At 41.3% G+C, this 24148-nt stretch overlaps 2 protein-coding genes across 3 annotated transcripts in view; both read right to left on the bottom strand.

The window, feature by feature from the left end:
• Positions 1–3399: 3399 nt before the first annotated feature.
• On the bottom strand, positions 3400–5488 carry Mc5r (melanocortin 5 receptor). The gene has a single exon (XM_059246480.1). It carries the CDS (start codon positions 4401–4403, stop codon positions 3426–3428), a length of 978 nt encoding a protein of 325 aa, XP_059102463.1. The 5' UTR covers positions 4404–5488; the 3' UTR covers positions 3400–3425.
• Positions 5489–12928: 7440 nt separating this feature from the next.
• The window catches only part of Rnmt (RNA guanine-7 methyltransferase), a 27533-nt gene continuing 16313 nt past the window's right edge, over positions 12929–24148 (bottom strand). For both annotated transcript variants that reach the window (XM_059246624.1, XM_059246623.1), the window contains exons 8-11: positions 21412–21529; positions 16092–16193; positions 14853–14886; positions 12929–13518 (exon numbers count right to left, since the gene is read on the bottom strand). In XM_059246624.1, the coding sequence (XP_059102607.1) occupies positions 13481–13518; positions 14853–14886; positions 16092–16193; positions 21412–21529 (292 nt within the window). In that variant the 3' untranslated portion in view covers positions 12929–13480. The remainder of the gene's footprint in view (positions 13519–14852; positions 14887–16091; positions 16194–21411; positions 21530–24148) is intronic.

Below are 24148 nucleotides of genomic sequence, written 5' to 3'. Positions count from 1 at the left end.
AACTTATTAACTATACAATGTATCCTTTTCACACACACAACCATAGTCATTATTCTTGGCCTATATGCTCCTTAAAAATACAACAGTGCTGGTCACACACCTGGCACCATGACGAGCATACCAAAGGCACTGTTCATGAATAGTGAATGTTCAGGCCCACTTAGACATTCTGAGTGAAATTGAGTAAGAAAAGAAACTCACATGTGTGAGTCAGAAAGTCATGTGTTAGACCTTAAGCAGTCTGGTCCCTGAGAAGCTGCAAGAGTCTCTGCTAATTTGTTTTGAGCATAGAGCAGGGTAGAAAAACAAGCAATAAACTGTTGTCATGTGACTTTGCTGACACTTGGGAACCAGAGTTTCTTAAAGCGGGACCTTGGACCTACAGTATTTGGTAGCTTGTTGAAAAATGCAAAATCCCAGACGGGTGTGCCATCACACTCCTATAATCTGAGGACTCAAGAGGCTACAGGAGGATAATTGTCCTGTCTTTGTCCTTTTGTGGATTTAAAGGCAACCTGGGATATTTCTCAGTTATTCACCCTCCTCAAAGCTCACCTGCTCGCCTCTACATCCACCAGGGAGAGGTGCCATTAGAGGTGTGGAGGTGTCATTTCATATCACATATATGTCTTACCACTTTACATTTAACTATAGAAAGTATCTTGAATTGTGTGCATGTATGCACATACCTTGTCTTGACACAATTCATGTCATTGGCTCTTAGGTGGCAGATCTTCTCTGACAGCCAGTACTTCCAGCCCCATACTGAGCTCATAATAAGTGAAAGCCCCGGAATAATTATATACTAAGACATATTTTCAACAATATATAGTCAAGTATAAATTTTATTTTATTTGTAGGATTAATATAATTTTGAATGTCAATACTATAGGTAATAAATACTTTCAAGTAAAATTCACCAATGTATGTACATTCTCATTTTGTAATACCTACCAGAAAATTTCCAGAAAGATAAAAAAAACCCTCCAAATGTCACATATCTGAATAACCAATTCAAATGTATAATTTAGTACATTTATTCTATTAATTATAATTTATGTATTTAATAGTGTATTTTAATTGATTCATCCTTTCACTTTACTAACAATTTCTTTGAACACATATTTTACAGCAAATAAATTTCTCTTAGAAACATAAAGTTAACATACAATGGTACATGTTTGACATGTAGGTGTATTCTTTTTCTGTTAAGGGGACTTCATGCAAATATTTTTCCCACAGAATCAGAAAGTTAACATGCAATGGTACATGTTTGACACATATGTATATATTTTTTTCTGTTAAGGGGACTTCATTTTGAGTGCCAGAGGTTGGCTTATTTGCAAAAATTTAACAAGTTACTACATGCATATATTTTCCCAAAAGTAACCACATTTGAACACAAGGGCTATTTTGTTTACATAGAGTTTAAAATGCAGTTGAATATATTCTTAGATACCTTAATGTAAAGGTTAGGATTTGTAGTAAGCCATTAGCACCCAGAGCAGAGAATTAGCTTATGGAGAGTTGAGTGTCCAGATGAATAGTGTAACCACAAAGATCAATGTTTTATTCTATGACTGCAACTCTAGTCACTTTGCTTAATACTCAAGTGTGATAGGCAGAAGATTCAACATGGAAATTACAAGCAGTTGCAAGTACTTGCTCTGTACAGATGAGAGGAAGCCTGCATACAACCCATATCTCTGTGACATCCATGGTGACAATGGCCTCTGTTTTCTCTAATGGTTACAATGAGAACATTTACTTCCTATTCGTTTACTTGCTATTCGCAGATTTGTCTGAATTTTCAGCAAATACAAATGAACAGGAAACATTTTGAAAGGCTAGATGCTCTTTTCAAATCAGTTGCACACAACTTGTTAATTTGCCATTTTGTAAAGATTTGGACATCTCATGCACTTTGCTGTGAATACCAGCACATTTTTTTTCTATACTGAGCTCCTAGAGGGGTAGGTGGTCATGCCCACAAGCTGTTTATGTAACTACACTTGAAAGTTCTTCTGCCTTTAAAATCTTCTGTAGAAAGGGTCCCTCTTACATCAGTAGCTCCTTGAGGGATGACCTCAATACCCATTGCTTTATTTACATTTTTTCTTTCATTTGGAAACAGTCTAGGTACCAAGTGTCCAGTGAAAGAGAAAATACTAAAACCAAGATACTACTGCAAAATGGAGCCTGTGAGCTCTCGGGTCTCATACCCTCCCTCCCTTCAGATGAGAACACTGGGACCCAGCGGGCCACTGGCTCAGTTGAGCAAAGCATGTCTGGGTGTCCAAACACTGCCCTGGCCACCAACACCTGAATCCTCCCTTCATGTCTGTTTGTGGTAGCCCATGTGGGTCAGTTCTTTTACATAAAAAGAGAATCCTATGTGTCTTTTGAATTTTACAAAAAGTTCTCCTATTTTTTTTTCCAGGTAGTTCTTTGGGCCATCCTGGGAGGTCAGCACAGCTGTGGAGCCTGGAGTGAAATTAAGGAATGGCAGTTAGTACCTGAGCGTGTTCCTTTCCTCCATGCCAGACTGGAGAACGCGGTGTTCCTTTGCTGTAGAATGGGCCTTTGACAACTGCTTGAGTCGGGTTAAAATAGTGTAGAGCATATAGCGACAAAGCTTCAGACACCAAGAGATGCTGAAAGACAGTGTGGGAGAAAGCCAGTCTAGCGTGACCACGGGCATGTGCTACGTGGAGTGAGGGTGGGAATGTACCTACAGTCCCTGATGTGACCCCAAACCATTTCTTGGCAATGCTGAATTGAGTCAAAATAAGACAGGGGGAAAGAGTCATGGAGATTTTTCACGAAACAAGAAGCAAGGTTTGTAGCACAGAATTTTACGTCTGAATAAGCCCAAAACTATGATGGATGGAAGAATAGGGAGTTAAGGTTGATCCTCAGACAATTCTAAATATAAGCTATAAATGAGAAGTCTAGGATAGGAGAGCTGTATGGAAACTAGCAGCAAATAAAACAGAAGTTTCAAATGGAAAAGATCGGGATGCCTCTCTATTCCTGAAAAGAACGCAGAGAAAAACAAAACAAAACAGCTGCTCCTGGTGTCCGAGACCTCCACAGGGTTTCTTTCAGTAACAGCTCACCCAGAGTATTACACATCTCATAAGGTCACTTATCAGGTCAGGCAGAGGATGGTAAAGCCTCCTAGAAACGGAATGGGAAGTAGGGGAAGAGTAAGACGTTAAAAAAATACATGTCACAGACCATTCCCATGATGGAGACAATCCACACGTGCATAGTTTTGATACACAATGAACACAAGTTAAAAAAAAAAGTTTGAACAGCAGAAGAGATAAAGGAGAATACATTTGAGATCCCTAGAGACCTTGCTTATCCTCTGGCTGAACCTAATTGACTGAGAGATGAGAGCCACAGAGAGGGGAACGTGTTTAATACCTGCCAAAGAGCCTACTAATTAGTCTGAAGCCATGACAACAAATGATCTCTTTAAAGGTCCTCCGCATCTCTCGGCTGCGGAAGGCATATATCAGGGGATCAATGACAGAATTGCACATGATGAGGATAAGGTACATGTTGAAGTAAGACATAAAGCAAGAACAATAGATGTTCTGGGGGCAGGAAATCATTAAGATGAGGTGAAGGAAGAAAGGAGACCAGCACACAATGAAAACCCCCAGGAGCATGGTGAGGGTAATAGCACCCTTCATGCTGGTCCTTTGCCTCACAGAACTGTATCTGGGGGAAGCTGCTATGCGCTTGACGTGGTTCCGTGCCAGGAGGAACATGTGTATATAGAGAGACACCATGAAGAACAGCATGGTGAAGAACATGGAGATGAGGCAAATGATGACATACTTGGATTCATAGTAAACGATGAAAACAATGCCACAGCTTATGCAAAAAGTCCAGATGCACGCAATAATCAGCCCCGAGCGCCTCGCTGTCATGATGTGGTGGTAGCGCAAGGCGTAGAAGATGGTGACGTACCTGTCCACGGCAATGGCCAACAAACTGCACATGGAGGCCACAACAGAAATGCAGATCATGGAGTCAAACACATTGTCGATGTGACGCACAAAGGTGTCTGCTATCACCAGATGTTTATTATTTAGCAAGTATATGGTGATGGTCTCCCAGGCATTAGACATGCTCACCAGCATGTCGGCGACTGCTAAACTGCCCACGAAGAAGTACATGGGTGAGTGCAGGTTTTTGTTTTTCACTATGGCCCCAATGACCAGGATGTTCTCTAAGAGGCTGACAAGACCCAGAGTCAGGAACACCTCCACAGCGATGCCCATGTCCGCACAGGCTGAAGACATGTTCTTGGCATTTGGTCCTAAATTATTGTCCTCTGTGGCATTCGGAGTAAGATTCAAGAAATGCAGTTGAAACGAGGAGTTCATGGCTGGAAGAAAACGGCTCCACTTCTTAGCATTAAAGGTGCTGTAAGACAGGTGTGTTTGTTGTTGTGTTATTATGATCTCAAGAGCTTAAGAGTATAGAACACAGACCACGCTAGCACGTCAGAGCAAGTACACAGAAGAGAATGGGTGGGTAGACACAACATACTGGAAGCCGGACCCTGGTTCACCTCACCCTGACCTGTCTTCCTGGAGCCTGGAATTCCGTCCCTGTAACACACAGGCGTAGTGTTCTCGCAGGCCTCTGCTTCCAATTACTCACATTCTGTCCCTCCCGGGTTACGGGAATAGCTTCCATCATCTCTATGCCAAGCACAGCCTCTCCATGTCTGATTTCCTGGCCCCTAAGTCCGCTCTCAGAGCGTCCCCTGAACCCTATCAAAACTCCATAAAAGTCTCAGCCGGTCTCCAGATTTTCACCTGACTGGGGCTACTGCATCATATTTTGCTTAAGGGAGCCCGGATTTCTGAAGACCACACAGACCAACATTCCCTGGAGAAAGGCAGGTGGATCTGTCTTCTCGCTAAGCAGAGCTCTCCACAAATCCTCACTGCATACTCTCCAGGGTTGTAACAGACTGCAGCAAAGTGCTCGTTTAGCTTGAGAAGAAACGCAGAGTTACCGCCTCCAATACATAAGGTTACTTGACAGTGTGTTAAATAGAGAAAAACAACAGTGCTTTCCCCTCAAATATTTTCCTTAAATTCTAAAAAGTCTGAATTTCATTGAGTCTGACTGCTAATTTATTTGTCCCACATGAGCACAGTATGAAGAAATGCCTATGAAATGTTAGAACAAGACACACTCAGAGAGCCGTTGTATTAGCAATGAGGTAAAGCTATTGGATTGTAATCATTTGCAAAACATTTACACCTCAAAGGTATGGACCCATTCTACCGTTGCTTTAAACATCATACCCAGCTGTTTAAAATCTCCCTGCACAAGCTGGCTCACCCATTCTGCTCTCCTCCATGCAAAGGTAGGCATGATTCCTCACTGTTTCCAGGCGGTTTCTGGGAAATAGAGTTGTGTCTGTTTCCCCGGCTTTGGTCTCGCATCCGGACCAGGCGCCCTCTCTGGACACCTCACTCTGCGAGAGCACCTGATGTCCACCAGAGCGGACCTCGGCAAGAGAGCAGGGCCATCACCAGCGCGCAGTCGCCTCCCAACCTGACCTAGCACCTCACCATTCTGCTTTTAAACAGCCTCCTCCCGCCCAGATTGCCGCCTCTCTGACCTACTGAGTTCAGGTGCTACTTGCTGCCACGGGCAAGCAGTTTAGCAGTCGTGTTTGCAACGCCACCTAGTGGTCCACCATAACTCTTAGCTCTGTGGTGCTTCCAGCGTGACAAATCTTTTCCCTTAGGTGCACACAGATGGATTTTCCAGCTAATGATTCTCTTTACCTTTCCCCCTCTCTTCCTCTAACTCACTGATTAAATACTGCCCGGCTCACATGACCTGATCCGCCCTGTTCTTTGTCTTTCTGGGACAAACTGGCTCACCAGTGTGCCTGCTAAGTCGTTCTTTGGAAAAGTCAGAGCCTGAAAGCTCTGGTGAGACTTGGCTACAGACAGACAGACAGACAGACACACACACACACACACACACACACGAGAGAGAGAGAGAGAGAGAGAGAGAGACAGAGAGACAGAGACAGAGACAGAGAGACAGAGACAGAGAGACAGAGAGAGACAGAGAGAGGGGGGAGGGAGGGAGGGAAGGAGAGAGGGAAGGCGGGCCAAACTGAGGTTATACAGCAAAACCCAGTTTCCAACTCTGGGAAGCATTGATGGGATCTGACAGCTGGCAGCCCAGCTGAGGAGCTATGCGCTTTGGCATGCCACGGCCTCTGTGAGGAGCATTTCACAGCCACCAGGACTGGTTCCTTCAAGATGCTGCTGAGTTTAACCCTATTATAACTTGAAACCAGGCATGGTGATACTTCCAGAATTGTTCTTTTTTGTTCAAGATTGCTTTGGCTATCTAGGATCTCTGTACTTCCATATGAACTTTTTCTTAATTTCTGTGCACATTATTGAAAATTGCAATGAATCTGTACATTGACTTTGATATTATAGCTATTTTCACAAAATGCTGATCTGTGAGCATGTGAGGTCCTTCCATCTTCTAGCATCTTCAGCTTTTTTCTTCAGTTTTAAATGTTTCATTACACAGGTCTTTTACTTCCTTGTTTAGGTATATTTCAAGGTTTTTTTTTTTTTTTTTTTTGGTTTTTGTTTTGTCTGTTGCGAATGGGAGTTTCCCAGGTTTCTTTATGGTATGTTTGTTACTGACATACAGGAAGGCTGCTGGTTGTGATGTGTTAATTTTGCATCCTGCCACTTTGCTGTGTTTTTTTTTTTTTTTTTCCCCTGATCCAAATTCTTTAGGGTCTCTTACATATAAAAGTGCATCATTTACAAACAAGATAATTTTATTTCTCCCTTTTTTTTTGAGCTCCCTTTTTTTTATCTGTATCTTTTTATGTGTTTCTTACTGGTCTCACTGGTCTCAAGTATTATATGAAATAAGTGTGGAGAAAAGCAGTTACTCCTCTTGGTTTTAGCGGAAATTCCATAAGGTTTCTGCTTAATATAATGCTGACTATAAGTCTGCCGTATATAGCTTTGATTATGTTGAGGTAGTTTCCTCATATTCTTAGTATCTTCAGACATTTTACTATGAAGATGTTGGTTTTTTGTCAAGTCTTTTCTGCATCTATTAAGATAATCACATGACTTGTCTTTGAGTCCATTTATATAGTGTATTACACATTGATTTATATACAGTGACCCATCCCTGTATTTATAGTGATAAGTATTTAGAGGACAGTTTGAAACATCCATTTAGATTAGAAGTTAGTCATAGTAGGCCCATCATCTACTCAGCATGAGTTCTGTCTTGTGGAGCAGGCTTTAGATGCAATCAGAAAGTGATTGCTTACCCTTCTAACATCTACACCACTATGGTACCAATGGACCTATCTTGCCAAGCTGGTTGTTATCATAGTTTGCAGGCCTCTCAGTTGGGTAGGAATGTTGATTGCTTTTCTCCCGCAGTAGTGGTGCGCTGCACCCAGTACCCTATGAAAGCTAGCCAATGTAGATGAAGCTTCCAGGTGGATACTGGCTTGCTTTCTCCATGTTCTATTACTTGAGTATGTGATGTCTTCCACATGGTGGAAATATGGTCTTATCAAGTTCTACAGACAACTAAAGCCATGGCAATGACTTTTAAAGTTTTTTTTTTTTTGGGGGGGGGAGGAAGGGCGTTCTGTGAGACCCCATTGACCAGCAAGTAGAAAAAAGGCAGCACAAACCTGTCACTGGCTTTTTGTGTGACAGCCTATGTCATATGGGAGCATTACCCCCTATATATGGTAACCCCATCTAAACTTCTATACGTGTGTGTATATATTTTAAGAAGTTTATACAATAGTTGGTTCCCATGTGGCTTTTCTCAAAGGACTTTACAGTTAGGTATTCCTGGTTGTACTCCCTCCTCGATCCTGCCCTCCCACCCCTCACCCCACTTAACATTTTCTGCTTCATTATTCCTTTCCTTCTTTACGTTACCTGTGTTCTACCGTCTCTTTCTCTTGAAATCCCATACTCTAGCTTCCTGACTTGCACAGCTACTCCGATTTAAGCACACATATCTAAAGAAGCTAGATCTACATATGAAAAAGTACATGCAGTATTTGTCTTTCTGGATCTGAATTACCTCACTCAGAATGATTGTTTCCAGCTCCATCCATTTACCTGCAAATTTTATTTCATTTTTCATTAAAGCTGAATAAAATTCCATTGTACGTATATATCACATTTTCATTATCCATGCACTAGTTGATGGACATCTGGGATATGCTCATTTCCTGGCTATTGTAAATAGAACAGCACCAGTGATGAGTAAACATCTCTCTATATAGTCAGGTATATACCCAGGAGTACTATTGGGTCACATAATAGATCTACTTTTAGTGCTGGGGAGACACCCATACTGATTTCCACAGTGGCTGCAGCAGTTTTCACTCCCAACAGTGAATAAGTATTCCCCTTACCTCATATCCACACCAGCACTTGGTGTCATCTGTGGATTTGATTTTAATATTAGTCAATTCTGGCTGGGGTAAGATAAAATCTCAAGGTAGTCTTAATTTTCAATTTTGTGACAGCTAAGGATGTTGAATATTTTAAGAAATTCTTAACCACTCCTATTTCTTCTAAGAGTTGTCTGTTTTCTTAGTGTTTGGTCTCATTAGTCAATTTTTAAGTCTTAATTCCTGCTATAGTCCTATGTACATGCCCATATTCCCTCCTTTCTCCTCTAACAGATTCAAGTTATCAAGTCTTACGTTGAGATCTGTCCTAGGTGGGTTTTCTATTGCTGTGAAGAGACACCACGACCATAGCAACTCTTATAAAGACAACATCTAATTGAGGTGGCTCGCTCACAGTAAACTCTGGGATGAAGCTCACTTATCACAGTAGCCGATCTTTTGGATGTGTTCTAAAATTTGGTTCACACGTCTTCTATTGAGAATTTTTGCGTCTATGTTCATGGAGGAGTTAGCTTGTTCTAGAATTTTCTTCTTCTATATGTGTGCTTATCTAGTTTAGGCATCTGCGTCATTCTGGATTCATAAAAAGAATTTAGAGGTATCATTCCTGTTCTCTCTTATGGACTAGTCTGACGAACATCGGTGTGAGTTCTTTGAATATCCAGTGAAGTCCTGTGGGAAATCCAGCTGGGCTTGGGCTTCTTTGCTTGCTTGTTTTGGATGGGAGGTTTTAAAATGACATTTCAATATCATTTTTCTAAATCTCTTCTTGGTTTAACTTTGGTAGGTCAGATGCATTAAGAAATTCATTCATTTCTTTTAGCTTTTCCAACTTAGTACACTCTGGGTTTTTTTTTGTTTGTTTGTTTGTTTTTTTTGGTTTTTCGAGACAGGGTTTCTCTGTGTAGCTTTGTGCCTTTCCTGGGACTCACTTGGTAGCCCAGGCTGGCCTCGAACTCACAGAGATCCGCCTGGCTCTGCCTCCCGAGTGCTGGGATTAAAGGCGTGCGCCACCAATGCCCGACACACTCTGGGTTTTGAAGTGTGTACTTACAACCCTCTGGACTTTACTGGTGTCTCTTGTAACACCTCATTATCTCTATTAATTTGGGTCTTTTCCTTAGTGACACACCTCCTCCAAGACCACATCTTTAACTCTTTCCAAACAGTTCCACTAACTATAGTCCAAGTATTCAAATCTATATTTGAGCCTCCATTCTCATTCAAATTATAGCTGGTATTATCAAGAATGTAGGAAACTCTGGAAAGCTTCTGGGTGGCTGTCAATAACTATGAATATGGTACATGTACTATGGTCCTGCAATCTTATTCCTAGTAGGAAATATATAGCTATGTGCACAAAAACTCATTTGCTAAATAACTGTGGTAGTACAGTTCCCAAGCTAGAAATGAACCAAAATACCATTGGATAATGTTGTTTATTCACACAATGGAATACTGTACAATCATGAGAACAATGTACAACTGTTGAGAATAAGAATCTCATGAACACTGACAAATGAAAGCCAAAGAATGTATTTTTAATTTCATTCATGTAATATTCCAAGCCAGATGAAACTAGATTTTTGCTTAGAACCGGATGGCTGTGGAAGGGACAGTTGAGTAGAAGGGAGTCTCCAGCTTCTGGCTTATGAATTCATGTATGTTCTGTCTGTGAGGAATCCAATTGCCTGTACAGATGCAACACTTCAACAGAGTTTAAACCAGCAAATCCATAAAATTAGGCCTGCCTACTTAACTCACACTAAAGCAGCATTTCTGTATCTTCCCTCAGACTCTCTTGCACTGATACATCCACACACTAAGGTTGGGGGAACACCACCACCTGTAGTGTATAACCAGATCCCACAAGTCTGGTTCAAGGACCAGCTCTCCACACCATGAAGAGGACAGTCTATCTCTGTTGCCTACCAGGACACCCTATTTACTGGAGCACCTAAGTTAAGGTGCCTCAAGAACTAACAGCTCAGGCCACAGAACTCACTTGTTCCACTCTTGGAAGTATGTGAGTGCAGGAGTGTAGGCCCACCACAGGATGGGAGTGTTGCTGTGGTCTTGAGAAAATCTGTATCCTCTCTCAGCCATTCAGTCACCACACAGGCCCATCACTCTTAAGGGACTCTGCTCAGTCACAGCCTTCTTGTACTGAGGAGAGTCAGTCTGTAAAGTGTATGAGTCAGCTCCAGCAGGCCTGCGGCTCTCTGTGCGTTAGGCCACCAGAAGGACTGCCAGGGACCGACAACTCCTCACTTTCTCTCCATCAACACTGTATACACTGGAGTGTTTCCCTGAGTAAATTCTAGACCCAAATAATCCCATGTCAGCTTTTTAGGTCCTACTACAACGCAGATTTGTCCCCGGGCCAATTCAAGTTGGGCCATTCTCACGAACGGCCCACGTGGTCTTCATTTCTGCAGGTTTATTTTTATTTATGTGTCTGCATGTTTGTGCATGTGTGCAGGTGACAGCAGAACCAGAAGAGAGTGTTGAAGTCCCTGCAGCTGGATTACAAGCAGTTGTGAGCCACCTGATGTGTGTGTGGGAACCAAACTCCAGTCCTCTGAAAGAGTAGCAAGCATTCTTAGCCTCTGAGCCATGTTTCCAGCCCCTGATCTTCATTATGAAACTCAACCTTGGAGGATACCCTGTGTGGCAGGCCTGGGAGTGTCTGAACAGCTCCTCTGAACCATTCTTATCACTGAACCCAAAACAAGGGACTCTTCCTGGATCCTGTAATGAAAAGCCACGCCTTTCTCGTCACATACTACAAGTCCTGACAAAATTAAACATGTAAACTCCAGTATGCTGGAAAAAGTCTCATCTGTTGATAAACAGTGGAAAAGGCCACCTTCCCATTCTCGTCCTCAAGAATTCATCTTGAGTCATTTAACTTCAGCAAGGAGCAGTGTAGGGGAGGAGGCTGAACAGATAAGAACACAAAAGGAAAAAGGTAGCTGCTTAACCTGTTTGCTGTAGGGTGGCCTCATGGGAACTCTTTTATGCCTATGACAATAGGTGTAATAACTACAGCCCATCTCAGACCCAGTTCAGTTCCTTATGACTCCTCAGCAAAGGGCCTAGGAACTCCACATTTCTCTTCTTGTGACTGGACAGCCATCAATTACTCCACCCTTTGAGGAATTCTTCTCTCCTAAAAACAACCCATGAAATGGAATGGAAAGGACAGAAAGACTAAAAATTGATGCATTACCTATTAACTGAGATCATGAATTGTGACAAAGCTTTCCCTACCTGCCAAACCATAAAATACTTAGTACCTTCCCCAGGAATAAAATGAGCCTAAATTTCTAAGAGCAAGAACTTTCATCCCCACACCCCAAACCCTGCACCAAAGCTACTTCTAATACTATGAGCAGTAACAATACATAAACTGATTATGCTTTCAATTTTTTTAATAATTATTTTTATTTTGTATGCATGAGTGTTCTGCCTGCATGCATACATACATACATACATATATATATATGTATGTATATATATATGTATGTATGTATGTATATATGTATATATGCACTATGTGCATGCCTGGTGCCCACGGAGACCAGAAGATGGTGTCAGATCCCCAGAAACTGGAGTCAGAGACAGTTATAAGCTACCATGTGGGTGCTGGCAACTGAATCTGGTCTTCTGTAAGAGCAGCCAGCACTCTTAACTGCTGAGCCATCTCTCCAGCCCTGAGCCCACTTTTAAAGCAAGTACTATAGCGTTTTACAGAAAGCAAGATCTTTGTAAATTGTCCTTTAAATAAATGACTTTTAAAAGAATATATAATTGTATTTGCTCTCAAGTTTTTAGATGCATCTAAAGGCTGTCAAGTTTCTTAAATGTAAGACAGCAGTTCACACAGGCATCAGTTCTAGAAGTCAATTCTGTAATTCACAACTTAATGACAATTTTAATGATTGTAAGAGAGCAAACAAATATTTGGAAGGCAGCCATGCCGACCTCTATACCATTAACGCCTCAACAAATGCATGTCTTAATGACAATTAGACAGTGGGTTCTGCTGTGTCAAGTACCAACACTGGAAGAAAAGAGCATGGGCTGCTTGTTTGGGACTGAAAGATGAAGGAAAGAGCATTAGTAACTGGGATCTCTTAGTGGTGAGGATCCATCTCAAGTCTACCTGTTTCCCTTACTGCGCTACTCCTGTTGCACTTGCATATATACATGGGAAGAAAATATGGAACAGGATTATGACATGGCATTTTCACAAAATCTTTAGAAAATCGAACCATGGAATCACTGTCCAATGAAGAAAGTTCAAAGTACCTTAATTAAATCTCAATAGTTGGATATATTAATTGCTATGGTAGGAAATTCTTAACAGAATACCAAACCATTCCATAATTTCTCTATGCTGCCATCTAAAATTTTCTATAGATTCTCAGAATTTCATGGTATTAGCAAATAATTATTTTATTGAAACACAGTCAAAATCTAGCCAGGTTGCTCTTATGACAATCTAAAAATCAAATTTTAATCTTATAACTTTAGCAATATATAGTGAACACTTACATTCAAATGTACAGAACACATCTGGAAAAACACTGTAACAAAACTTCGAGTGCATGGTGGTGAACTGGTGCTCCTCCGCCAGTTCTACAGCGGTTGTAAGTAAATTCAACTCTGTAAACACACTCAGCAAATCACAGCACTGTGGAGAGGTCAGCTGCTCTGAAGTGCTCTGTTATCGTTTTCGACAGTAGAGGGAAACAATTCTTAGAATATCACTTAAAAATAGATCTTAAAGATGAAGCGTTCTTATATACACGCACACACACACACTGCTAACCTGTCACAGACAGTAAATGTCAGTTACACACTGGACTTTCTGGCAGCATCCTCCACACTTACAACTTACTATTCAAATAAACAAACAGCTGTCACATGTATCTGAGATGGTTTGCTCCATCTGTAGGGATGGAATGCTGCTCTGAGGCAACTAAGTGCTTACTGCTGTTTCTCAAAGGCAAAAACCAAGTAGATACCTAAAGAAGAAATAATAGAAGTCAGAGTTTAGTTACTCATCTCATCAGGGAAAATGTTCTCAAGCAGCACTGAGAAAGAAAAACATCATTCATTCTCTGAGGTCTATTATTTGAGTGGTTTTGGAGTAGATATAGAATCACCTAAGTATATTTCAACACAAAAATCTTCTTAGCCATTTAACACCACTAAGAACGCTAGAATCGGATTTCAGATACACAATCTGAAACTCAATTTCTGAAAGTCTTGCTCACAGTAAGGACTTCTATGAGGCTATGATTAAGAGAATGGGAACTCAGTCAAGCAGATTAGTTCTTAACTAAGTTAACTTAACTAAGCCTTAAACTGCATCTCCTGTGACGCCATAATAAATAGTCAACTCCTTATGTTTGTGGGGATTACATGAATTACAACAGATGACATGTTTAGAGCAGCATCAGATACTCCTGAACACTCAATAGTAATCAGTATTAGTACTTCTCAGATTTCGCTGGTTTGATAATCTACCTTTAAACTCTCCATCTACCTTCCCCTCTTCAGCATTTAAATTGTCTGGCCATATTTATTTGTGTTTGTTTCTTCCATTAAACTCTAGAAGGTAGACTTGTTTGCATTTTAATCCCCTGAAGTCCTTTCATATAATTCTGTAAGTCAACATTCAATGTTATTAAATAGTGTCTCTGATTACTACTTTTGCCTTCAACATAATAAACAAACATTTAAATGGACAGCATGAACTGTGCTCAAGTTCCCAAGACATCCATGTAAAAGATTAGGATCCTTCTATCTTAACATTAAGGATCTGCAAACAGAAGTCCTCCACATTACTCTGCGCAGAAGCCCAGGACTCTGTATGATATCTGCCATGATTGTGGATTAGCCTCTGAAGACACCAGTCTCGTGTCAGGATGTGTCTGTATACCATCTGTTTCCCCTGCTCACTCTGCCTTGCTTAGTGTTCTACAGTCTCCCCTTACTGTCAGCATATGAATGGCCAAATAAAGTAATATCCATGGGAGTATCCTATAGCCAAGGAATTCAACAGGATCCTGAGGTGAAGACAGAGGCAGCTGCTTATTAACAAACACGGAATGAAAATATTTATGTATGCTCATGAATGTATGTTGAATAACAGCCTACAGATACTTTCTTTTGTCACTGCGCAGATGTGCCAAGTGGAGATTTTACATATATATAAAAATATGTGGGAGATATGTGTTTCAATGTATCAGCATAAGCACAAAACATATCAGAAAAACTCTAACATTTTCAAGTCTCAATGATTCCCTTTAAACAGAATCACTGAAATTGTCAGTTAGCTGGATGATATACTCACTTGTAGCTTCCCATTCTGACTTACTTAAGGTTCCCTAAAATTATAAAAGAAAGGAAGCTTTAGATTCAATGCAGAAGTAAACATAAGCTTATTGTTTAATAGAGGATAGGTGGCAAAATCCTCTAACTTCATTATAAAAACACAATGCACATAACACTATGATATACACATCTAAAAACAATCAGTAAGATTAACTTTCTGAAAAATATTAAAGACATAATCTCAGTTTACAATACAATATAATATAATATATAATATTCATTGTCCATAATATTGGGAAGTAGCAAATGTTTCAGCAAGAAAATACAAATTTCTTTATAGGAAGTTAATCTCAATGCTGAGTTGTTGTTGGAGGGGTCATAATAACTGAAACAAACATCTTAAATCTATAACTTAAAAATGAAAAACAACACTGTGTTTTACCAAAAGAAGCATAAAGTATGCATCATAAAATAAACTGCACTTGCCAAGAAAAGAGAGAAAATTTCAAGACAGTAAGACAGACATGTGCAGCTTCGTACAGGCCACCGCCTTCCTAAGATCTAGTGTCAGCTCTAGGACCCAGGAAGTTTGAAGAAATTACGAGGGAAGAATACTCTAAGATATTAAGAGAAACGTGCTATGAAAATGTCTGCAATTTTCACTGGGACTGTTAGGGCTTGTCTTACCATCACATACTGAATTTTTAAAAGTGAGAACCTGCTTTAAAAAAAAGAAAAAGAAAAAGCCAGGCAGTGGTGGCGCACGCCTTTAATCCCAGCACTCAGGAGGCAGAGGCAGGTGGATCTCTGAATTCGAGGCCAGCCTGGTCTACAAAGCTAGTTCCAGGACAGATAAGGCTGTTACACAGAGAAACCCTGTCTCAGAAAAAGAAAAAAGGAAAAAAAAAAAAAAAAGTGAGAGCCTGCATAAAGTCAATACAAATGAAAACATACTATTCTCCCATCCTCTAAGTTCACAGAGCTTGGAATTCTGTCTCTGGAACACTGAATTAGAAAGGAATCTTACAAACCAAGCCTATGATTTTTCCCCACCCTTAGCTGCCTCATAAAAGCTCTCTATGCTACTCACTAAAATATATTTTATGTTCCACAGCATCAAAAGTTATCACAATTTAGGCGAAACAGATTATTATTTGCCAAATTTGTAATCCTTAAGTAAGCCCAAATATTGTAAACAACTGAAATAACCTCCATACACACATGCTCCTTTTTCTGACTTTAAAAGCTGGAAACTTACCAGAGGTAACCTTACTTGACTGTTCTTCATGTACTCTGCTGCATGTGCATAGTCACCAACCTTTTCAGAGACAAGTTTAGAGCTCTCATTTGCAGGGTATGGCTAAGGAAGCAAATGCAAATTCCAGTTAAGAGATCTCACTACATTTATAGCAGTTTGACAGAGTAAATCACTGAAACCGTAAGAATAATCCTTAAGTATTGTTTCACAACTACACATACTTTTTTTTCTTTTCAAGATTTGTGGTGTGTGTGTGTGTGTGTAGGTGCTGGTACCCACAGAGACCAGAAGGCCCTTGGGAATCTCCTGAGGCTAGAGTTACAGATGGTTTTAAGCCACCTGATGTGGGTGCTGGGAATCAAACTCAAATCCTCTGCAAGGGCACTGAACTGCTAACCCATTTCTCCAGGCCCTATACAGTTTTACCATAACAGAAAAAGGCAGGAGAGGTAATTATCTCCAAAACATTGGCCAACTTCTATCATAATCTATTTACAGCTTGGACAAATTATATAATTTAATCCTCAAAAGGGGTCATTTAACAGAAAACATTTACATCTTCTTGAGTTCTGGCAAAGGGCTTTTCCTGTTATAATCTAAAAATTGTTGAAAAAAGGTAGTGTTGTAAATTGCCTCAAGTGCTATGTTTAATTCATTTTAAGCAATATATTATACACTACAAGTCTTTTGTCTTTAATATTCTAAGAAACTGGGCTGGACGTAACCACTTTAAAACCTAGGTTGTCCTAAGAAACTTATATGGGGATGATTTACGAATGTCTACTTTACTCCCACTCCCCACCCCTTTTTTAGGGTATGTGTAAGTGTAGGCCAGAGGTCAACCTAGGATGAATCATCCACCTTAGTCTTTGAGGCAGGGTCTCTCACAGTTCTGGAGCTTGGAGGTTAGGTCATCTGCCCTACGATTACAAACCCCATCAACTGTGACCAGCTACTTTATCGGTCTGGGGCTCTAACTCAAGTCTTCCAATGAGCCATCCCCCAGTCCCTTTTCCTTTTTCTTTATGAACACCCTATTGCATATTCAGATGTTGGAACTAAAGCTATTTATTTGCTGTTCAGAGTGCACTGGTGACACATGCCTAGAATCCCAATACTCAGGAGACACAGCACTGCCAGTTCTAGGAAAGCCTAGACCACCTAACAAGACCCTTTATGAAAAATCAAAACTAAAATGCATGCAGAAAGTATTTTGGCTTTGAGGGACCTGCATATTCTCAGCATTCACAGCTTTACTTTTTATCCAATCTTAACAAAAGCGATTTTAAAAGTTTTTGCTGTGGATATTGCTCTGTATAAATAAAATGCTGATTGGCCAGTAGCCAGGCAGGAAGTATAGGCGGGACAAGCAGAGAAGAGAACTCTGAGAACAGGAAGGCTGAGTCAGGAGACGCTGCCATGAGTACCAACATGTAAGATACTGGTAAGCCATGAGCCATGTGGCAAGGTATAGATTTATAGAAATAGGTTAATTTAAGATAGAAGAACTAGATAACAAGAAGCCAACTGTATATATATGAGCCACGGCCATACAGTTTGTAAGCAATATAAGTCTCTTTGTGTTTACTCGGTTGGGTCTGAGTGGCTGCGGGACTGGCGGGTGAGAGAGATTTGTCCTGACCGTGGGCCAGGCAGGACCAGGAAAACTCTAGCTATAAGTTTTCTTGGAGTTTCAACCTCTTGACTTCAGTGTCACCACACCACGAGGCTTCAGAACTTTATTTTGAATGGCTCTCACTTATTCTGTCATAAATCAGTCAACTTACTAGTTCCAACTCCACCATGAGCTGTTCTGCATATCTGCAGACACCTCATCCTTTACCGACAGATGAACCAAATAAATGGTAAGAACTACAAAACTGCCCTCCCCAGGAGCAACAACAAATAATGTACATAAGCTAGTACTTCTCAAGGGAGTAACTCTTCCAGAAACGCCTCCCAAGAAAGTTCTCAGTGAAAACAAAAGTGGGCGTCAGACTGTTGGGATCCTAGTGTCTCGGCCCTTACCTCCCGTCATCCTTCCTCCTCTGAGGACTACGGGGAGTAGTGAAGGGCTAGTGCTGAAAGCCGGAGCCAGCCAATGGCTGTATGCTTCAGAAGACTTTCTGCAAATATCAAGAATCTCTTAAAATCTCTGGTTTGGACTAAAGCACCAAGAGCATGATCACTGTGTCCACCCTTAGTCTCAATGTCCTTCATAGGAGGAACTCAGTCAAGAAATAAAAAGCCAAAATGCTTTCCCAAACAGGCTATTTCTGCTCACGCTCCCAGACAGCCAGGATCATATCAAGAATATATATATATATATAAATATATAATATAATATAATATATAATATATATATAAAGAAGAAGGCAAACTGAAAAAAGCAGTATGCTTAAGAAAGGAAGTTACTAGTAACAACACTCAATACTGTTTTCTCATGCTTCTGTCTACATCCTTGCTGCCTTCTTCCTTTTTATATACTCACTGTACTTTGAATACCTACACAGACTACCTACTCTTACACTATACTGGATTCAAGGCCTATATGTGAGTCTCATTAAAAAATAATAAAAAAGTAAAATAAAAACAAAACAAAAACTTTAAGATCCTTGCTCTCTTGTATCTAATTATTTAAATACTTTTAAAATCAATTACAGAAATCCATTGTTTACATACTGAAAGAAAGCAATGGTTGAATGAACATGTACTATCTATCAGGGAAGATCAATTTGCTAAGGTTTGCAAGCATGTGAGGAATTACAGCTTCTCCTTTTCCTTTCTACCTCAGGGCAAACAAAGCCAAGCTCCTACCCTAATACAAAGCCAATAAAAACATTCATAATTCTAAAATATAGGATGCATATAAAAACATTCTTAATTCTCAAGTACAGGATGGATAGCTGAACAAAAGTCAATTAGTATTTTAAGATCCTCGCATTTGACAATGTGGGGGAATAAGTATGGTTGAAACTTGAACAGAATGATGGCCACCCATAAAACTGAATTATATAACAGCTATGTGACCCTGAACCATACTAGGCTGCCCATTCCTAAAAGAGTGATTGTTTTGCTTCTTTCATGGGTTGAACACAATAAGCAAGACAGGCTAGGTTTCAAGCATTTAAAAGAATATTCTAAGTTGACGGAGCTCACACCGGTAGCCCAGCATTCAGGAGCGGCAAGAAGACTGCTGCAAATTTGAAGGCCATCTACACTATACAGTGAATTCCAGGCCAAGTGGTAGCACAGAATGAGACCTTGTCTCATAACAAACAAAACAAAACAAAACAAAAAACAAAAAAAAAAGAGAGAATACTCTAAATTAAATGAAACATCTTAAATATTGCATGACTATATTCTGCTACTCTATTATTCTAACAAGTAACATGCACATTGAATACTTTACATAGCCTTAATAAAAGGAAGAGGGAGAGCAGGCAGTGACTGTGCAGTGTTCACTGCTGTACCAGGAGAGTAGGCAGCGACTGTACAGTGTCTCACTGCTGCACTGGGAGGGCAGGAAGTGACTGTGCAGTCTCTCTCTGCTGCATGGGAGAGCAGGCAGTAACTGTACAGTGTCTCACTGCTGCACTGGGAGAGCAGGCAGTGACTGTACAGTGTTTCACTGCTGAACTGGGAGAGCAGGCAGTGACTGTACAGTGTTTCACTGCTGCACTGGGAGAGTAGGCAATGACTGTACAGTGTCTTACTGCTGCACTGGGAGAGCAGGAAGTGACTGTGCAGTGTCTCTCTCTCTCTCTCTCTCTCACTACTGCACTGGGAGAGCAGGCAGTGACTGCAGTGTCTCTCTCTCACTGCTGCACTGGAAGAGCAGGCAGTGACTGTGCAGTGTCTCTCTCTCTCACTGTTGCACTGGGAGAGCAGGTAGTGACTGTGCAGTGTCTCTCACTACTGCATTGAGAGGGCAGGCAGTGACTGTGCAGTGTCTCTCGCTGCTGCACTGGGAGAGCAGGCAGTGACTGTGCAGTGTCTCTCTCTCTCTCTCACTGCTGCACTGGAAGAGCAGGCAGTGACTGTGCAGTGTCTCTCTCTCTCACTGTTGCACTGGGAGAGCAGGTAGTGACTGTGCAGTGTCTCTCACTACTGCATTGAGAGGGCAGGCAGTGATTGTGCAGTATCTCTCGCTGCTGCACTGGGAGAGCAGGCAGTGACTGTGCAGTGTCTCTCGCTGCTGCACTGGGAGGGCAGGCAGTGACTGTGCAGTGTCTCTCTCTCTCACTGCTGCACTGGGAGAGCAGGCAATGACTGTGCAGTGTCTCTCTCACTGCTGCACTGGAAGAGCAGGCAGTGACTGTGCAGTGTCTATCTCTCTCACTGTTGCACTGGGAGAGCAGGTAGTGACTGTGCAGTGTCTCTCACTACTGCATTGAGAGGGCAGGCAGTGACTGTGTAGTGTCTCTCTCTCTCACTGTTGCACTGGGAGAGCAGGTAGTGACTGTGCAGTGTCTCTCACTACTGCATTGAGAGGGCAGGCAGTGACTGTGCAGTGTCTCTCGCTGCTGCACTGGGAGGGCAGGCAGTGACTGTGCAGTGTCTCTCTCTCTCACTGCTGCACTGGGAGGGCAGGCAGTGACTGTGCAGTGTCTCTCTCACTGCTGCACTGGGAGAGCAGGCAGTGACTGTGCAGTGTCTCTCTCTCTCTCTCTCTCTCTCTCTCTCTCACTGCTGCACTGGGAGAGCAGGCAGTGACTGTGCAATGTCTCTCTCTCACTGCTGCACTGGAAGAAGCACAGGAGTCAAGCAGCCTTGGTCTTAGTATATAACCCACCAGAGTCATCACAGAACAAATTTCTCCCTAGCATAAGCTTGCTGTAGATCCTGGCCAGGAGGGCCCTAAACCGCTGACCTAGTCATAAAGAGCTGTTCTAGATAGGGAGATCTTGATTTTTACCCAGTAGGAAACATGCCTGTCACAGCAGGGACATGGGTACTACAGGTAGGCATCTAATAGGTAGAGGCCAGAAGTGCTCTGAATGTACTACCAGAGCACAGAAGAGGATTCTTTCCAGTCCACAATGCCAATAGTTCTGGGGTTGAGAAACCTTATTTTAAAGTAGTTCTACCTAGGAAACAGAATTTGATAAGAAGACCACTCATTCATTCACGAAGTGTTTACTGAACATCCACTATGGAAGAGTCTTTATCAGCCTCCATTCTTAAAAGTAGAGTATCTACAGCAACTATAAACTGCACAATACACCTAACTACACAACGTTTGAAGAACTTTGAAAGGAGCCCAAAATACCAAACAAATTCACATCCTAGAGTCTCTATACTTTTTCTGTATACTTACCTCCAGGGCCTGCATTCGTTTTAAGAGCATTTTGTTTTCATTGTTCTTAATCTTCTCTTCATAGAATTCCCGAAATGTTTTTTTATATATTAGCTTCATATTGTACTTCTTAGCCATTCTGTCCAAAAAAGATTCATGGAAAGGCTTTCAGATGTTTGGAATTTCTTTTTAAAAAATTATTTCATCAAACTTATGTGTGTGTGCTTGTGAGTGGTAGGCAGAGTACAACTTGAGGGTACTGGTTCTCTCCTTCCACATTGTGGGTCCCAGGGACTGAATTCGGGTCATCATGCTTGGCAGTAAGTGCCATCTCTCGGTTCCTTTAATTTCATAGTTGACTTTATAAGTGAGAGCAGTGACATCTGGGTTTAACTAGAAAGGGTACTCTTTACTTATGTTGAACAAAAATACAAATGGAAGATGAGTAACAACTTACATGTCTATGAAGAAACAAACATTCTAAATATCTATAAGCTGCAGATATGTCTTCCTTTAGCGTGACCAATAGGTCATGGAACAAAGGGCCACATAAGAGCACTTTTCTATCAGCTCTACTTTATTTACTTCCCCACATCTACAAATGATGCCAACATCTTTCTTAGAATATTCATTTTTAAGCTGGGCAGCGGCGGTACACATGCCTTTAATCCCAGCACCTGGGAGGCAGAACAAAACTAAGATGTATCAACTGCAGGGAAGCAAGTGAAGAAACTTTCACCTAGGTAGAGGGCAGGGCCAAGGTGCTTGGTAGTTTGGAGCAGATCAGAGAGACATCAGAGATCTCTGAGTTCGAGGCCAGCCTGGTCTATAGAGCAAGATCCAGGACAGGTACCAAAACTACACAGAGAAACCCTGTCTCGGACAAAAAAAAAAAAAAAAAAAATTCATTCTTATCTCCTGTATTCTCTGGTAAGATAAACTTTTTTTTTTTTTTAATCAAAAGTCTATCTTGGATGGCTTCTTAGAGATTGTTTACAGGTCTCCCTTTAACTGTTAAGGTTTTGAAGTTTGCCCCAGAACCTACTTACTTTGCTATACCAACTACATGGAATGTTGGAAGCTGTCTCGAGTTCAATTTTCTGTGACACTAATTAACATCATTGCTCATTAGCTATCATCCCTGGATGTGTCAGACACTCTCTAACTTCTCGTCTTCATCAATGCAGTGAATTCATCCACCTTCTTCTATACTCCACTCCCTGTGGTCAATACATCAGAAAGTTCTCTTTCTCTTACCCACAACATGTCTACTTCAAACAGCTCCACTTCTCACCACATCCATTCACTGCCAGCCTGCACCAATCACTAGCACCACCATGCTGTCCCCTGCTTCCAGTCCTACTCTCCGTCAATGAACTTTCCCAGGTACAGCCAGATTAAGCTTTCAAATATACAAAGTTGGTCCTCTTACTATCCTTTGGAGTTTCCTTCACTGGGCTCCAGGACATAATTCAAAATCCTTGAGCATGGTCTCCGAGCCACTCAATTCTAACATGATACTGCTGCCTTTAGCAGCTAGTCTGGTTTAGCCCTGCTAGTTTGCCCCCCTCTTCTTGGCTCAGCCTCTTTGCCACTTGCTGAGTTTTGTAGGAACATCATTCCTGTCTTCTACATCCATATCCCATTCAACTTAAACATTAGTCTTAACAATTCTCTTCCTGGAAATGATTTCAGGGAGTGGGGAAAGGGGGACAAACATACAAGACAAAGCTTAGTGGGAGGAGACAGTTGGGAGGAGAAGGTACGAGGCATGGCAGAGGCTCCTGCACTTGTCCACTGCAGAAGGCACACATGGAGACTGGGTTGTTAACCGAGTGAGCCTTTCTTGGAGAGAAAAGCATGAGTATAGATAAGTACTTCTTTTATTTAAGGCAACTCAATTATAATAAATCTCCTAGACATGACAAGCCACTAGAAACAAAAGCAAGTTATAGTCGAGAAAAAAAAGGGGGGGGGGGACACATCATTACAAAGAACCCAATTTGAGCAATTTGAATTGACTTTTCATTCAATAAGTTAATTACATTATTGTTTAGTTTCTTAATTAAATGGCATGAAGCCATCTCAACCTCAACATTTTTAGATTTAACATTTAGATCACCAAATGCTTGCACAAATATATCAGGCTATAGCCATGGGTTTTCCTGGTAAGACTATTGTGTCTTTCCTTCCATCCACACTGCCCTTCCCCTGACTCAGCCCCAGGAAGGAGGAACATAAGCAGGCTTTCTTGGTGTGACTCCTCAGCTCCCCACAATAAGACACTCTCTTCAGTTCTTGCCCCACCTGTGACACATGCTGGTAAGGTCCCTTCTCTACTCCCTCAACTCCAGAACCTTTGCCCAAGCACTGGCCTACACTTCCATTAGTGTTTAGGCATCTCAACCACACCTGAACTTTCCAGGACCTCACTGAGCCAATCACACACACTGGCTATAATTAATCTACTGAAAACACCTGCATTGGAATCACCTGAGCCTCACAGTCAAAAACCAAAACAAGTATTTAATTAACAGACCTGGAAGCTCCTACCTAAGATTAAATCAACCACATTTAGTTAACAGAAAAATCAGAAACAGATTCCCACTCAACATAGGTAGAATAGAAACTCTTATCAAACCCACAAGCAACAAACTAACTCCAGATGATCAATCCCATCACAAAACACAAGCAATAAGAAAAGGCCATGAGGATATGGGCAACAGCAATTGGACTTAATCGGTTAAATAATAATAAT

The sequence above is a fragment of the Peromyscus eremicus genome, chromosome 19, assembly GCF_949786415.1.
Source record: "Peromyscus eremicus chromosome 19, PerEre_H2_v1, whole genome shotgun sequence".
Taxonomy (NCBI): Eukaryota; Metazoa; Chordata; class Mammalia; order Rodentia; family Cricetidae; genus Peromyscus; species Peromyscus eremicus.
This window is presented reverse-complemented; position numbering and strand designations above follow the sequence as displayed.